Source organism: Staurois parvus, unplaced genomic scaffold (genome assembly GCF_062004578.1).
Source record: "Staurois parvus isolate SC_StPar_1 unplaced genomic scaffold, SC_StPar_1.0 ptg001658l, whole genome shotgun sequence".
NCBI lineage: Eukaryota > Metazoa > Chordata > Amphibia > Anura > Ranidae > Staurois > Staurois parvus.
Genome location: NW_028319454.1, coordinates 89,183 through 107,500, shown reverse-complemented (window position 1 = coordinate 107,500; position 18,318 = coordinate 89,183). Strand labels below are relative to the sequence as shown.

General features: G+C 49.3%; 1 protein-coding gene and 3 pseudogenes across 1 annotated transcript in view; 1 reads left to right on the top strand and 3 right to left on the bottom strand.

Annotated features, from left to right (window-relative positions):
• The window catches only part of LOC149434843 (beta-1,4-galactosyltransferase 2-like), a 73,091-nt gene that overhangs the window by 21,425 nt on the left and 33,348 nt on the right, over positions 1-18,318 (top strand). The window contains exon 2 of the mRNA XM_089663315.1: positions 16,045-16,232. Within this exon, the coding sequence (XP_089519441.1) occupies positions 16,045-16,232 (188 nt within the window). The remainder of the gene's footprint in view (positions 1-16,044; positions 16,233-18,318) is intronic.
• On the bottom strand, positions 670-785 carry LOC149434846 (U2 spliceosomal RNA; annotated as a pseudogene).
• Positions 6,390-6,595, bottom strand: LOC149434845 (U2 spliceosomal RNA; annotated as a pseudogene).
• LOC149434844 (U2 spliceosomal RNA) lies at positions 7,418-7,634 on the bottom strand (annotated as a pseudogene).

The window sequence follows — 18,318 nt, the reverse complement described above, 5'->3', positions numbered from 1 at the left end:
AGTGATTCACAAAAAAGTGCAAGTGCAAAAACACCACACAAAAAGTACACTTAGGGGTGTGCTGTGTCCTACCCCAAAAGGGGCTTGGACCGCTTACCCTGATCCCCCGGGGCACGAAGCTCCTGACGGGGACAAGGTTCCCACTTGGTCCTCCTGGCCAAAAGGCCTGGTGGACCACCGTTCCCTATGCCCAGCCGAAGCCGGACATTCAGTACTAGGCAAGGGGACTCTCCCGGAGAAGAGTCCTCTAGGGATCAGGGATAAGAGAAAGAAAAAATAAAAAAGTGGTACCGTGCCGAATCGTGCACAGACCAGGCCCTGAGGCCCGTAGCAAAAATTGCCCTGAACTTAGCCAAAAGGCCTGGTCCTTAGGGCGCTGTGCAAAAAGAGGTGAAAAACAGTGACCATGTGTCATCTTCACACCGTGGGGTCCCACACCCAAGTGTTACTAGTGACACCCCTGAGAGCGTCTTCCCCAGGGGGCACTGAGTTTGCGGACTTTTTGCGTCCCCAGCCCCTGGCCAGACCAAGGTAGATCCGTCCAAATCAGGAGGTACTGGGTCTTTCCAGTCTTCCCAGAGGAATTACTCCCGGGGCCCCAGCTTAACTCGTGGTGCTCCCCGGTTTCTGTCCCTCCGGTACTAGCCTTCCGGACCCCCATCATTCCAGTGAGGGTACTATACAACAACCATCCCCGCAAAGCTAGAATGGTCGGGAGCACCCCCACTGGACACTGATAAGAACAGATACTACACTTGATCTTAGCCAAAAGGCCGAGAAGCGATTTTTTGATTGAAAAGATACTTTTATTGCAGAAGCATCAAAAACAACATGTTACGTGTAATCGGGGTACATCTCACCCTGTACTGCGACGCAGCGCACCACATAGCAATACAGTTCCAAACATACGATAAATACATTCAGGCAAATAAATACATTCGCTCAGCGGTATGATGCCTGACGTGATGTGCACAGAGGATGAACCCCCGGATCACCACGTCATGCATGACGCCGCTTACCCCAAAAACTGTAGCATCCTAATACGATATACATTTCCTAGTCACTATGTCATGCACGAAAACGATAACTGAAAAACACTATCAACAATAGGCATCGGGTGTGTGGGGGGGGGAAGGGGAGGGAAGGGGGAAACACAGGCCCGAAGCTTTATTGAAGGGACAAAGACACGCAAGGGGGAGTAGGGGGAAGGGGGAAATCTTCAGACGTCCTCTTCCTCCTTAAAGTCCAACAAGGAATAGTCTCTGAGCAGACTGAGGATCAGTCTGCGGCAGTCCTCAATGGACATCCTCTCCCGCTGGTGGATGAGGCGCTTTCTGGCGCACCATAAAGCGTCCTTAAAACAGCACAGCACCCGCCAGGCGCCGTCAATGTCCTCCAAAGAAAAAGGTCCACAGAATAGTCCATTCAACACCCCAAAGTGAGTGATGGCTGTCTGTGGCACAAAGTCCTTGAGTTCAGGTTCCAGGGCCCCCAACAGGGCCTGAGCAAATGAGCACTCCCAGAAAACGTGGTACGACGTTTCCTCATGGATGATGCAGAAGGGGCAGTGTCTGTATCTGCTCAGGTTCCTGGCATGCATAAATGTCCTGAGAGGCAGTCCCCCCTGGATAGCCATCCATGCCAGGTCTTTGTGCCTGTTGGTGAGGATGTTGGAAGAAACATTCCTCCAGACCACCTTGCAGGTGTCTGAAGGCAGGCCTGGAACCGACTCCAAAATGTCGCTGGCTCGGATGAGCTTGTAGATCGTCTTTGGCTTCCACAAGTCCGGCTTGACTCCCTGCAGCCCTTGCTCCCTGATGAACTTGAAGGTATCCAAGTAGAACCAAGGAGTGTCCCAGTTGTAGGGGATGGAACTATCCCAAGTGTCCCACCCCAGGGACCTCCAGAGAGGCAACAGGAAGAAGCGAGACATTGCGTTCCCGCCAGAGTCCGTAGTCCGTCTTGGCAAAGTTCTGCGGACGCAGTTGCAAGCAAAGAACACCCTCAGCTGGGTGGCGATGTCGGGCACGCCCTTACCGCCCTTGAGGGGTTCCTTGAACATGACTGCCCGCTTCACTCTGTCCATCTTGGAGCCCCAGATGAAGTGAAACACCGCCCTGGTGATGGCCTTGCAGGTGTTGACCCGGGGGGGCCAGGCCTGGGCGAGGTACTGCAACACAGGGAGAATCTCGCTGCGGAGTACCAGTGTCTTCCCTTCGATGGTGAGGTCTCTGAGGCTCCAGAGTCCAAACTTTTGGCGCATCTTGGCCAGTCTCTCCTCCCAAGACTTCAGGGCTGCGCCCTCGGCACCAAACCAAACTCCCAAAATCTTCATGAAGTCTGTCTTGATGCCAAAGGGCATGGATGCAGAAGAAGGCAGGAACCACTTTCCGAAGAGCATGACTTCCGACTTCCCGCAGTTGACCTTTGCCCCCGAAGCTTGGTCGAAGTCCTCGCAGGTCTGGACGAGCAGGTCGATGGAGCGCTGGTTGGCACAGAACACCGTCACGTCGTCCATGTAGAGCGAGCACTTCACTTCCCGTCTGTCTGGTCCCGGTGCGGTGATTCCCCCGATCTCTGGATTCCGTCTGATGCATTCGGCGAAGAGCTCTATACAGCAAACAAAAAGCAGAGGTGAGAGAGGACAGCCTTGTCTGACCCCGGAGAGAACCGGGAAGGGGTCAGTCTTCCAGCCGTTCACCTGCACGGAACTACAGATGTCATTATACATGATGTCAACATATGAACAAAACATTTCCCCGAGACCAAACCTGCGCAGGGCTCTGCACATAAACCCATGGGAGACACGGTCAAAGGCCTTCTCCTGATCAAGACTGACCAGGGCCGCGTGCACACGGCGGTCCTTGATGTATTGGACCGTGTCCCGGACAAGCGCTAGGCTGTCCGCAATCCTGCGGCCAGGAATGCCACAAGTCTGATCCGGGTTGATGATCTGTCCGATGACAGCCTTCAGTCTGTTCGCCATGACCTTGGCGAGGATCTTGTAGTCCACGTTCAGAAGAGAGATGGGACGCCAATTTTTCAAGTCACATCTCTCCCCCTTACGCTTGTACAGGATCGTGATCATCCCCTCCCTCAATGAAGGAGGCATCTTGCCCTCCACCACCATCTCCTCGTACAGCTCGAGCAGGTCCGGGCCCACGAGATCCCACAGCGCTACATAGAGCTCCGCTGGGAGACCGTCGCAGCCCGGGGTCCTGCCTTGCCTAAAGGATTTAGCGGCAGAGTGCAGCTCCTCCAACGTCAAGGGGGCGTTGGTGGCCGACAAACCTGCAGGATCAATAGTGTTAGAGATACCTGACAAGAACCTGTCGGCCGCTTCCGAGTTTGTTTCTTTAGGGGAGTAGAGGTCGGAGTAGTAGTCGCTGACCACTTCCATCACGGCCTCCTTCCCCTTCTGGAGTGTTCCAGTCTTGTCACGCAGCTCCGACAGGGGTGTGTGTCCTGAGTGGAGTTTCCTGAAAAAGAAAGAGTTACACTTCTCACCTTTCTCGAGATGCTCCACCTTGGCACGGAAGACAATGTGCCTGGATTCTTCCTCAAAGTGCTTTTTCAAGCACTTCTTGGTGTCCTCCAGGTCTTGCCTCACGTCCCAGCCACAGTGATGAAGGTCCTGCAGGGACTGCAGCTGACGCTGCAGCCTCCTGAGTTCCTTCCTCCTGGCACACACTTGCTGGCGTCCCCTGGCCTGAAAGAAGCTGCGCAGCTTGACTTTCACGAACTCCCACCAGTCGCTGACCTTGGGAAAGAAAGACTTCTCCTCTCGCCAGGCACCGTAGATTTCCCTGAGCTCCGCTAGCAGTTCCTCATCGCCCAGCAGGGTGCAATTCAGCTTCCAGGAGCCTGGGCCCGGGGCAAAGCCCTCTCCCAGATCACCTTGAAAGTGAATGGCCCTGTGGTCAGAGAAAAAGCAGGGAACCATGGAGAACCCGCGGTGCCTGATTGCCCTGGAGGTGAGCACAAAGTCAATCCTGGAGCGCACAGATCCATCGGGGCGGCTCCATGAGTAGTTCACGGAACCGCGCCCCACGGATCCCACTGCGTCTCGCAGGGAGGCCTCTGCAATCATCTCCCGGAGCAGCTTCGAGGTGGCATCGAGTTTTGCGTACATGCTGGAGCTGCGCCCATCCTCCTCTATCGGACAGTTAAAATCACCGCCGATTACTACTGTTCTCGTTGTGGCGAGTTGCGTCCGCAGGGTTTGGAAAAGTTCCAGCCGCGCGTTCTTCTCCGGGGGGGCGTACACGTTGATGAGCCTAACGGGCTCCCCCGCCCACGAACCATCTATGACCAGAAGGCGGCCACAGACGAGCTCATGGACGGAGTCAACAGTGAAACGTCCTCCCCTGATAAGAACCGCGACCCCTGCGGACTTGCAATCGCCACCCCCAGACCAGTAGGAGGGACCATGGGTCCACTGGGAGGACAAATGAGTGTACCTCCTCAGAGGGGGAAGTGCGCACTCCTGAAGCATGTACACATCACTCTGCTGTGTGGAAAGAAAGGTCAGCACAGTCTGCCTCCTAGACACGTCCTTTATGCTCCTCACATTAATGGAAAAGATAGATATCTCAGCCATCATGGGAAAGAGATGAAGGGGTTAGTCGGCAGGGGCTGTGCTTACCTCCCCTGGGGAGGGGGGGCGACCTCTGTGACCTCTGCAGCCTGACAGGTGTCCTGGCCCAGACCAATCTGATTGAGGACCTCGTTGAGGACCTCATTGAAGTCGGTGGAGAGATCTGGTTCCGACTGGGTCATAGCCATCTCTTCCTCCACCTCTTCTTCCTCCAGCGTGTCGAGGTCCTCCCCCACGGGGTCGGGGCCTGCGGCATTCTGGAGGACGGCAGGCCGCTTGGTGGCAGAGGAGATGTCCTCCGCCGCCGGGCTGGCCTGCTCCTTCTTCCGCTTCCTGTACCCCGCCGCAGAGTTGCTGACAGGGGTGACAGGGGGAAGGGGCGGGAAGTCCTCCTGGGAGGACAGGTCCGGGGGGGGTGGGGCAGGGGCAGGGGGGCAAGGGGGGGTAGGGGCAGGGGGACCAGGGGCCGAGGGGCCGGAGGCCGGGACAGAGGGACCAGGGGCAGGGGCAGGGGGGCCAGGGGCAGGGGGGGCCGGGGGCGGGGGGACCAGGGGCAGGGGGGGCAGGGGCAGGGGGACCAGGGGCAGGGGGGGCAGGGGCAGGGGGACCAGGGGGGGGGGGCCAGGGGCAGGGGCAGGGGGGCCAGGGGCGGGGGGGCCAGGGGCAGGGGCAGGGGGACCAGGGGCAGGGGTACCTGGGGTCTGGGGGGGGTTCCTCTTACCCGGGTCCTTTGGAGGCTTTTGTGGCGCTGGTTTGGTGGCCGGGCCCTTGCTCAGGGCCCCGGCGTACGTCCTGCTTCTTTCTGGGCAGTCTCTGTAGACGTGCTCGGACCGTCCACAGAGGTTGCAGGTTCTGGACCTTGGGCAATCCTTGGTCTCGTGACCTGCAGACCTACAGAACCTACAAGAAAGCACACTGCATTCCTTACCCTCGTGCCCCGGCTGGCCGCACTTGCGGCATGACTGGGGTAGGTCTGGGTAGTGTAGGAGTCCTGATGACGATCCCAGGGAGAAGCATTGTTGCAGGTGTTGGAGATCTCCAGCGGGACGATCCCTTAGTAGCCTGCAAAACACGGCCCACTTACCAGTCCAGAAGCCGTTGGTGTCTAGTATCCGGACTGGGTCCTTCAACACGACACAAAACCTTTGGAGGTAGGTGGCTATGTCTCTGCCGGGGACGTGAGGGTTCCTCATGGACACCGTGATCCTTCTTTCGTCCCTTTGAATGGGAGAGTTCGCAGCGAACTTTCGGAAGAGGGAGTCGGGTCCAGCGGTCTTCACTGCCTCCCAGTACCTTCTGCACACCTGTAGGGAGACAAATGTGACCAGGAACAAACCTTTCACGAATGACTGCACCGACAGGGTCTCTGCTTTGCTAAATCCTTGTTCAAGGATCATTTTCTTGCCAAAGACTTCCGGGGTCATCTCCGGGATTCTGCCGTCCACCTCTTTCAGCCGCAGCACGACTGTCTGCTTCATCCAGGGCTCCAAGGGAGGGAGACCGTCTGCAGGGCCGGAGCGGTCTGGGGTGGAGGTGGAGGCGGAGGGGGCTTCTCCCGGGGTCTTGGCGGTGGTGGCGTTCTGTGGCTTCTTCGCGGTCTGTTTCTTCCCCATCTTGGCGCAGAGGAGTTCTCAGGAGGGCTTCCCAGAGATCTTGGTCGGGTTCCTTCTCCTTCCTCGGCGGCTTCACTCTCGCTTGCTTAGCCTTTGAAAAGGCTATTGAGCGTCTACTGCCCGGAGGTAGTAACGCAGAGTGAACAAGGGGGGGGAAGATCACAAACTCGTTCTGTGTGGGGGCTAAGCCTCAAACCCAATAGCAGCAAGTAGGTGAAGCCGAATTTAATCGACGATCCTACAAGGCCGAGAAGAGGGTACCCCACACAGACCAAATGGCTTGGATAGATACAAGTGTTTCTCAACGTCCTAGCTGGAAGCCGGGACACCCCTAAAGGCAAGGTCGATACTACACTTGATCTTAGCCAAAAGGCCGAGAAGCGATTGCCACTCCAGGAGCACATGCACCGCGGGCTTCTTTCTCAGCCCGGCCAGACCAGAGCAGCCCCATCCCAACCAGGAAGGCATCAGAACTTAGCTTAGGGAGAGCCTTGCCTACCTCCGGGGACAAGCCTGGTGCACCGGGCCAGAATCAACCCCGGAGGAAAAGACTCCTCCACCACTCTCACCTTTCCATCAGAAGAAGTACTAACCAGCGCCCCCACCCAACAGGAGGCACCTACATTCCCGAAAACTGATACTACACTTGATCTTAGCCAAAAGGCCAAGGAGCGATTCATACATACACATACTAGGGCCAATTTAGACAGGAGCCAGTTAACCTACCAGCATGTCTTTGAAGTGTAGGAGGAAACCAGAGTACCTGAAGGAAACCCGCACAGGGAGGACATGCAAACTCCAGGCAGGTGGTGCCATGGTTGGGATTGGAACCGACGACCCGAGTACTGCAAGGTGGAAGAGCTAACCATTTAACCATTGTGCTGCCCACATGGCACCCTGCATGAGATAGGCTGCTCTGAAGAACACCGCGGCCCGCAAAATGCCAGATCTGGTGTGAATGAGCCCCTATTTCCTCTATAATGTCTTCACCTTTCTGTATCTCATTCAGCAGGAGATTGGACATTTACTACAAACTCACTATCCACCATGACAGATGACTGGGGACAAGCCTGGTACACCAGATCAGAATCAACCCCGGAGGAAAAGGCTTCCCCACCACTCTCACCATATTCCATCAGAAGTGCTAACCAGCGCCCCCACCCAACAGGAGGCACCGGTATTCCCTCTCCCAATCACTGATACTCAGGAGCGGACTGACCATCTGGAAACTTGGGCATTGCCCGAGGGCCCGATGTCAGTAGGGGGCCCCATGAGATTCCCCTGGTACCTTTTTCATAGGCTTTTTTAAGTTTGGGCAAGGACACAGGGGCACCATGATCCCCTATTGCCCGGGGGCCTCATGAGTTGTCAGTCCGCCCCTGCTGATACTACACTTGATCTTAGCCAAAAGGCTGAGAAGCGATTCATACATACACTTACTAGGGCTAATTTAGATAGGAGCCAGTTAACCTACCAGCATGTCTTTGGAGTGTGGGAGGAAACCCACTCAGGCACAGAGAGAACATGCAAACTCCAGGCAGGTGGTGTCGTAGTTGGGATTCGATCCTACGGCCCTAGTACTGCCAGGCAGAAGTGCTAACCATTTAACCATTGTGCTGCCCACATGGCACCCTGCATGAGAAAGGCTGCTCTGAAGAACACCGCAGCGCGCAAAATGCCGGACCTGGTGTGAATGAGCCCCTATTTCCTCGTCTTCACCTTTCTGTGTCTCATTCATTGAACATTTACCACAAACTCATTATCCGCCATGACAGATGACATCTCTCCCTCCCAAGCGGTTCCACAGAAGATCGCCTCGGCTGGTCAGCTGTTTAAATATGCGGAAACGAGACGAGATTTCTCCGAGACGAGAAATCAAAATGAAATTCCCCGCACATTTCCGCCGCCGTCCGATAAATGGCAGCACATCAATTGGCGCCTGCAAGCGAACAGAGCGACGCATCTCCGGCTATTATCCCGGCGATTCTCATTTGGCTCAAAGCTTGCGATTGAAGAGCCGCGAGCTGCGAGAGCGCACAATGCCTCCGCTCTGATTCCTGCGCCATTGGCGGCTCCGGGCGGGGAGCTAAATGGTCTCTGTCAGTTGCGGATGACTTTCGCCGAGATTGAAATGTAAATTACGTTCGTCTTTTACCTATTTCAATTCATAATTAAAAAAGCTAATTAATCCCTTTCTATCATATCCGTGTCCCCCTTCACCACCGCCGCGCATTCAAATGAGAATTGTTGGCGGCGTGTCGCGGGTTCGGCTCGCTTTGTCTCATTCAGCTGCCTGCGTCCTTCGTGTGACCGCCTCCGTGGCTTTGATTTCTTCTAATCCCTCTAATAGGGGGGTATAGAGAGTCCTCCTGGAGTCCTGCAACTTCTAGGGAACTACAATTCTCAGCATGCCAAGGACACAGGGCCCTTAGATTTAGTATGTCAGAATTTGGAGGGTCCCTGAGTGTTCTTTGAGGGCCAGTTCACACTCCATGCGTTTCTAGCTGCTTTTTTTCTGCATCAAAAACAGAGAAAAATAGAAAATAAATAGAAAATGCAATTATTTATTAAATATAAACTGCTAAATACCTTTTCTCATCAGCTGTATAGAGCAGTCTTGTGACTTCAGCAGAGCACTGGTTACAACTTGTAGGAAGAGTGTTCATTCTGTTCTAGGAGGATGCAGGACCCTTGTCCTGTCTGGATGGCACTGATTGACCCTGCGCTGATGACATGCACTATCCCAAGAAAAAAAACAAAACTCTCTAGTAATACTCACCAAACTGAGCATGTGCAGAGTGACTCCACACGATATGTCATATCAGGAGATAAGGGGGGCACTGGAAGAAGGGGAGGATCAGAGAAGACAGGATCAAACAGCCTTTTAACAGAGTACAGAGGATTAACCCCTTAGGTTCCGCAGTGAGTATAACAAGCACGCTTTACTGCATCTACAGACTGATTTTACTGTTGTGGGTTTAGTAACACTATAAAAAAATTGGACAAACGATTTTCCACGAAGGTGCGTGATGGAACTGATAGTGGGTATTAACTTTGTGATGGGAGTAACTTTGGGTGGGGGGCCCATGGAACCCAGCTCACTTTGGAGAGGAGGTGGGGAGACCCGTCTCAGCTCCCTATATCCCTCTTATGTGTAAGTCACCCTGTGCCTGTTAGGGGTACAGGGTGATCTGTTCTAATATTGTGTAGACATGTCTAGGAGATAGGTGGTGTGGGGGTTGTGAATTGTTTGGTGTTATGTGGCTGCATCCCATTGTTCTATTGTTTGTCTTGCTTGGGAGCAAACTATTCTGGGATGTACAGTCAGGTCCATAAATATTGGGACATCGACGCAATTCTAACATTTTTGGCTCTATACACCACCACAATGGATTTGAAATGAAACAAACAAGATGAGCTTTAATGGCAGACTGTCAGCTTTAATTTGAGGGTATTTATATCCAAATCAGGTGAACAGTGTAGGAAATACAACAGTTTGCATCAAGAAGATGTTCATTTTTAATATTTTGCTGTGAATCCTTTACTGGCAATAACTGCCTGAAGTCTGGAACCCATGGACATGACCAAAGACTGGGTTTCCTCCTTTCTGATGCTTTGCCTGAAGTCCGGAACCCATGGACATGACCAAAGACTGGGTTTCCTCCTTTCTGATGCTTTGCCTGAAGTCTGGAACCCATGGGCATGACCAAAAACTGGATTTCCTTCTTTCTGATGCTTTGCCTGAAGTCCGAAACCCATGGACATGACCAAAGACTGGGTTTCCTCCTTTCTCATGCTTTGCCTGAAGTCCGGAACCCATGGACACTACCAAAGACTAGGTTTCCTCCTTTCTCATGCTTTGCCTGAAGTCTGGAACCTATGGACACTACCAAAGACTGGGTTTCCTCCTTTCTGATGCTTTGCCAGGCTCTCACTGCAGCTCTCTTCAGTTGTTCTTTGTTTGGTGGTCTTTCTGCCTTTAGTTTTGCCTTCAGCAAGTGAAATGCATGCTCAATTGGGTTGAGATCAGATGATTGACTCGGTCATTGCAGAATATTTCACTTCTTTTCCTTCCAAAGCTCCTGCGTTTCTTTTGCAGTGTGTTTTGGATCATTGTCCATCTGTACTGTGAAGCGCCGTCCAATCACCTTTGCTGCATTTGGCTGAATCTGGGCTGACAGTATATCTGTAAACACGGCAGAATTCATCCGGCCGCATCTGTCTTCTGTTACATCATCAATAAACACCAATGACCCAGTGCCACTGGAAGCCATGCATGCCCATGCCATCACACCATCTCCGCCCATGCCATCACACTGCCTGCGCCCATGCCATCACCCCGCCTCCGCCCATGCCATCACCCTGCCTCCACCATGTGTTACAGATGACGTTGTGTGCTTTGGATCATGAGCTATTCCAAGCCTTCTCCACACTTCTTTCTTCCCGTCATTCTGGTACAGATTTATCTTCGTTTCATCCGTCCAAAGAATGCTTTTCCAGAACTGGTCCAGTTTTTTTAGATGTTTTTTGGCAAAGTCTAATCTGGCTTTTCTATTCTTCAGACTTCTGAATGGTTTGCACCTTGTGGAGAACCCTCTGTATTTGCACCTTGTGGTGAACCCTCTGTATTTGCTCTCGTGAAGTCCTCTCTTGATTGTAGACTGACAATGATACGCCCACCTCCTGGAGAGTGTCCTTCACTTGTCTGGATGCTGTGAATGGGCTTTTCTTTACCATAGAGAGGATCCTGCGATCATCCACCACTGCTGTCTCCCGTGGACATCCATGCCTTTTTATGTCACTGAGCTCACCAGTGCGTTCTTCTTTCCTCAGGATGTACCAAACTGTTGATTTTGCCGCTCCTAATGTTGCTGCGATCTCTTCAATGGATTTATTTTGTTTTTGAAGCCTTACAATGGCCTGTTTCACTTGCATGGACAGCTCCTTTGAACGCATGTTGTAGGTTCACAGCAAAAGATTCAAAATGCAAATACCGCACTTAGAATCAACTCCAGACCTTTCACCTGCTTAATTGATGAAGAAATAACAAAGGAGTAGCCCGCACCTGGCCAGGAAACTTCTTTTGATTCAACTGTCCAATTACTTTTTGTCCCTTGAAAAAGGGGGGATGGCTACTCTTAGGAGCTGTAATTCCTAAACCCTTCCCCGAATGTGGTTGTACATACCCTCATATTACACCAGAGAGTGCGCACTTTCAGCCTATATCCGTTATAAAACTATATCTTGAATATGTTTTGATAAATACGTGAAAAAAACTAAAATTGTGCCTGTGTCAAAATATATATGGACCTAACTGTATGTAGATCTATATACAGAGCACCTTAAAAATAAAATGAGTTATAATAAATAATACCATAACAATATACAATACATAGATCTGTATACAGAGAGACCTAGAAATAGTATGAATTATAACAATATATGATATATATACATTAGGTCTGTATACAGAGTCCTACAGTAGCAATAGAATGCGTCATAATAAATAATGGGAGCACAATAGCAATATACAATATATATATATATATCTGTATACTGAGCGTTCTAGAAATAGAATGAATTATAATAAATAATAACACTATAACAATATACAATATATAGGTCTGTATACAGAGAGTCCTAGAAATAGAATGAAATATAACAATATATGATCTATATACAGTAGTTCTGTATACAGAGAGTCCTGTAGTGTCAATAGAATGTGTCATAATAAATAATGGGAGCACAATTGCAATATACAATATATATATATTTACTGAGTGTTCTAGAAATAGAATGAATAATAAATAATAATATACAATATATAGGTCTGTATACAGAGAGTCCTGGAAACAGAATGAATGATTAATAATGATTACACTATAATAATATGATATATAGAGTAGGTCTCTATCAATAGAATTAATTATAATAAATAACTATAACAATATATGAGATATATATATATATATATATATATATATATATATATGCAGTAGGTCTGTATACAGAGAGTTCTGCAGTATCAGTAGAATGAGTCATAATAAATAATGGGTAACACAATAGCAATATACAAGATATATATATATCTCTATATACTGAGCGTCCTAGAAATAGAATTAATTATAATAAATCATGATAACAAACAATATACAATATCTAAGTATGTATCCAGAGAGTTCTATAAATAGAATGAAGTATAATAAATAATTATAACAGTATATGATATATATACATTAGGTCTGTATACAGAGAGTCCTGTAGTGTCAATAGAATGTGTCATAATAAATAATGGGAGCACAACAGCAATATACAATATATATATATTTACTGAGTGTTCTAGAAATAGAATGAATAATAAATAATAACACTATAACAATATATAGGTCTGTATACAGAGAGTCCTGGAAACAGAATGAATAATGATTAATAATGATTACACTATAGTAATATGATATATACAGTAGGTCTCTATCAATAGAATTAATTATAATAAATAATAGTATAACAATATACAATATATAGCTCTATATACTGAGAGTCCTAGAAATAGAATGAATTATAATAAATAACTATAACAATATATGACATTTTATATATATATATATATATATATATATATATATATATATATATACAGTAGGTCTATATACAGAGAGTTCTGCAGTATCAGTAGAATGAGTCATAATAAATAATGGGTAACACAATAGCAATATACAAGATATATATATATCTCTATATACTGAGCGTCCTAGAAATAGAATTAATTATAATAAATCATGATAACAAACAATATACAATATTTAAGTATGTATCCAGAGAGTTCTATAAATAGAATGAAGTATAATAAATAATTATAACAATATATGATATATATACATTAGGTCTGTATACAGAGAGTTCTGTAGTATCAGTAGAATGAGTCATAATAAATAATGGGAGCACAATAGCTAGATATATCTCTATATACAGAGAGTCCTAGAAATAGAATGAATTATAATAAATCATGATAACAATGTAACAATATACAATATTACATATGTATCTAGAGAGTTCTATAAATAGAATGAATCTTAATAAATAATGGTAACAATGTTACAATATATAGCTCTATATCCAGAAAGTCCTAGAAATAGAATGAATAATAATAACAATATACAATATAACGTCCTGGAAATAAAATGAATTATAATAATGATAACAATATACGATATACAGTATCTCACAGAAGTGAGTACACCCCGCAGATTTTTGTAAATATTTTATTATATCTTTTCTTTTTTTTTAGACATTAATGGCAGGGTGTTGAGTTATTTTGAGGGGACATCAAATTTCCATGTTATACAAGCTATACACTGACTACGTCACATTGTAGCAAAGTGTAATTTCTTCAGTGTTGTCACATGAAAAGGGAGAATCAAATATTTACAAATATGTGAGGGGGGGATTCACTTCTGGGAGATACTGTGAGTGTATATATATCAGGGGCAGACTGACCATTCGAGCACTCGGGCACTGCCCGAGGGCCCGGGGTCAGTAGGGGGCCCCATGAAATGCCCCTGGTACCTTTTTTATAGGCTTTTTTTGGGTGTGCTTTGAGTGTGGGCAAGGACACAGGGGCCCCATGATCCCCCATTGTCCGGGGGCCCCATGAGTTGTCAGTTCGCCCCTGAGATATATATATATATATACACATTGTATACAGTCGGGGGCAGGGGGGGACTCACTGGGAGATACTGTATATACATTAGGTCTGTATACAGAGAGTCCTGCAGTATCAATAGAACGCATCATAATAAATAATGGGAGCACAATAGCAATATACAAGATATATATATCTCTATATACTGAGCGTCCTAGAAATAGAATTAATTATAATAAATCATGATAACAAACAATATACAATATTTAATTATGTATCCAGAGAGTTCTATAAATAGAATGAATCATAATCAATAAATGATAACAATGTTCCAATATACAATATATAGCTCTATATCCGGAGAGTCCTAGTAATAGACTGAATAATAATAATTGGGTAATGTAGTAAATCTTCCTCCGGATGGGAAGTGTCGGTGTCACTCGTCTCTCTGATATTGCCGGGCTGATAGAAGGCAATGTAGACGGAGACGTGGGATAAATCCGGAGACCCCATATGGTCCTAATGAGAGGAATTATATTTGTTTATCACCAGGTCACGTTTGTTTCATGGTCTAATCTGAGACATTAAATCGAAGGAGTCGCCATTCTCATCGCCATCTTCCCCCGCTGACTCCATCATTCTGTGGTACAACTCTACTGCCATTGTTTCTCTGGGAATGTTGATGGGAATTTTCCGCACTTTATATGGCAATCACTTCCATGTCCTCTGCGATTTCTCAGCGTTCTTTTCCCTTCGGCTCCAATTGGAGTTCCTCGGCTCTTCCTTGTCTGATCGTGTAACAGGGAATACCCAGTGCAGTTTATTGGTCAATATAAAGATGACACTCTGTGAACATGATACATCGCAATGAACATTATCCCTGCCAGCCAATCAGGATCCACCGTCTACGGACCATATTTGATAAAATGATTGTGATTGGTTCTGTACTACATATCGGGCTTTTATTTCATTGTTAATGAATGGGGTGTCTGAGGTACTCTAGGTGCCGGTCACGTCCATATCTCTGCAATCTATGAAGCGCTCAGAATCCTGAAGAACATGTCAGTCATTTCATAGCAGAGTGACACCTGGGCCAGATTTACTGACGTGAGGCCCGAGTCCGTGTCACAGTCCAGTGCCAGAAAGAAGGATTTCGTGTTCACATTCCCCCCTCAATGACTGGAGGCTTGAAGATTCACTTCTCTTCATCTTCCCTTACCCCATCTCGCCTCCCCTCCCCCCATCTCGCCTCCCCTCACCCCATCTCACCTCCCCTCACCCCATCTTCCCTCCCCCCATCTCGCCTCCCCTTACCCCATCTCGCCTCCCCACACTCCATCTCGCCTCCCCTCCCCTCACCCCATCTCGCCTCCCCTCACCCCATCTTGCCTCTCCTCTTCTCACCCCATCTCGCCTCGCCTCTTCTCACCCCATCTCGCCTCCCCTCTCCTCATCTCACCTTCCCTCTCCTCATCTCACCTCCCCTCTCCTCACCCCATCTCACCTCTCCTCACCTCATCTCACCTCCCCTCTTCTAACCCCATCTCACCTCCCCTAACCCCATCTCTCCTCCCCTCCCCTCACCCCATCTCCCCTCACCCCATCTCGTCTCCCCTCACCCCATCTCGTCTCCCCTCACCCCATCTCGCCTCCCCTCACCCCATCTCACCTCCCCTCACCCCATCTCACCTCCCCTCACCCCATCTCGAATCCCCTCACCCCATCTCGCCTCCCCTCACCCCATCTCCTCTCCCCTCACCCCATCTCACCTCCCCTCACCCCATCTCACCTCCCCTCCCCTCAGCCCATGTTATCTTCCCTACTGAATCCTGGGTGACTCCACCACGTGGAAAACTCTTTTCCCTACATTAACAATAGTAGATTATGCCAAATTAAGGGTAAGAGAAATGATGGGGCAATTGTCCTTCATTCAGGTGGGTTAGAAGTCTTCTACGCTGCTGGTGCAGAAAGTTTGGCGTTTCAGTGATCCCAAGTTTTCGGGGTTCCTGGGGAAGGGGATTGGCAGCTTTATAAATGGGGAAGAAATGTTCAGGATTTGTATTTACCAATAAAGAGTGAGCAATGTTGTCAAAGGTCCTCTGAGCTTCATAGATGAAAATCTCTGGCTGGTAAAGCTGTAAATCTGTCTTTGTGTTTTCCTGACTGACACAAATCCTGATCTCTCCGTACAGTTCGGTGAGGAGACCTTCAATCGCGCCAAACTCCTGAACATTGGCTTCCTGGAGGCCATGAAGGACGCCGAGTACGACTGTTTCATCTTCAGTGATGTGGATCTCATTCCAATGGACGACCGCAATCTCTATCACTGCTATGAGCAACCGCGCCATTTTGCCATCGCCATGGACAAGTTTGGCTTCCGGTAAGTGTGACGTTACAAGGTGCTGATTGTGTGCAGGTCAGTGTACTGGGGACTGATGGTAATGGAATGTATCTTCCAGGATGTGGGCTCCACTGAATTGGTGATGTGTGTGCTGTTGGCCAATCGGCATTGCAGAACCAAATTTTGCAAAGAGTCGGATGTTAAATTTGGCACGTGGGGTTTTCCTGGTGGCCAAACCAGCAATGATGGGGGAAGTTACATTTCTTCTTTATTACACACAAAGGGAAAGATTGAAACTCACTTGTCCTATGAGCAGTTGGTCAGGGCTGTGAACCGACATGTGCTGTGATCAGCCTGTCAGGACTGTGACTTGTCATGTACTGTGTTCAGCCAGTCAGGGCTGTGAACCATCATGTGCTGCGATCAGCCGGTTAGGACTGTGAACCGTCATGTGCTGCAATCAGCCGGTTAGGACTGTGAACCGTCATGTTCTGTGATCAGCTGGTCAGGGCTGTGAACCATCATGTGCTGCGATCAGCCGGTTAGGACTGTGAACCGTCATGTTCTGTGATCAGCTGGTCAGGGCTGTGAACCATCATGTGCTGCGCTCAGCCGGCCAGCGCTGTGGACCGGCATGTGCTGCGATCAGCCGGTCATGTGCTGTGATCAGCCAGTCATGGCTGTGAACCATCATGTGCTGTGATCAGCTGGTCAGGGCTGTGAATAGTCATGTGCTGTGATCAGTCGATCATGTGCTGTGAACCATCATGTGGTGTGATCAGCCGGTCAGGGCTGTGAACCGTCATGTGCTGTGTTGAGCCGGTCAGGGTTGTGAACCATCATGTGCTGTGCTCAGCCGGTCAGGGCTGTGAATTGTCATGTGCTGTGCTCAGCCGGTCAGGGCTGTGAAGCATCATGTGCTTTGCTCAGCCGGTCAGGGCTGTAAATCATCATGTGCTGTGCTCAGCCGGTCAGGGCTGTGAATCGTCATGTGCTGTGCTCAGCCGGTCAGGGCTGTGAACCATCATGTGCTGCGCTCAGCCGGCCAGCGCTGTGGACCGGCATGTGCTGCGATCAGCCGGTCATGTGCTGTGATCAGCCAGTCATGGCTGTGAACCATCATGTGCTGTGATCAGCTGGTCAGGGCTGTGAATAGTCATGTGCTGTGATCAGTCGATCATGTGCTGTGAACCATCATGTGGTGTGATCAGCCGGTCAGGGCTGTGAACCGTCATGTGCTGTGTTGAGCCGGTCAGGGTTGTGAACCATCATGTGCTGTGCTCAGCCGGTCAGGGCTGTGAATTGTCATGTGCTGTGCTCAGCCGGTCAGGGCTGTGAAGCATCATGTGCTTTGCTCAGCCGATCAGGGCTGTAAATCGTCATGTGCTGTGCTCAGCCGGTCAGGGCTGTGAATCGTCATGTGCTGTGCTCAGCCGGTCAGGGCTGTGAATCGTCATGTGCTGTGCTCAGCCGGTCAGGGCTGTGAATCGTCATGTGCTGTGCTCAGCCGGTCAGGGCTGTGAATCGTCATGTGCTGTGCTCAGCCGGTCAGGGCTGTGAATCGTCATGTGCTGTGCTCAGCCGGTCAGGGCTGTGAATCGTCATGTGCTGTGCTCAGCCGGTCAGGGCTGTGAATCGTCATGTGCTGTGCTCAGCCGGTCAGGGCTGTGAATCGTCATGTGCTGTGCTCAGCCGGTCAGGGCTGTGAATCGTCATGTGCTGTGCTCAGCTGATCAGGGCTGTAAATCGGCATGTCCTGTGCTCAGCCAGTCAGGGCTGTGAACCATCATGTGCCAGCCGGTCAGGGCTGTGAATCGTCATGTGCTGTGCTCAGCCGGTTAGGGCTGTGAATCGTCATGTGCTGTGCTCAGCCGGTTAGGGCTGTGAACCGTCATGTGCTGTGCTCAGCCGGTCAGGGCTGTGAACCGTCATGTGCTGTGATCAGCTTGTCAGGTCTGTGAATTGTCATCTGCCACAAAATGCGACCCATTCCCAAGAGGTCAGAGTCTAGGGTACACCTAGCACCCGGGCATGTGTGGAGGGACCAGTAGTTGCGCCGTTGGTCTCAATGGTAAAGTCATGAGGGGGTGTTGGGCGAAGGAAATAGTACAAGTTCGATTTTAGA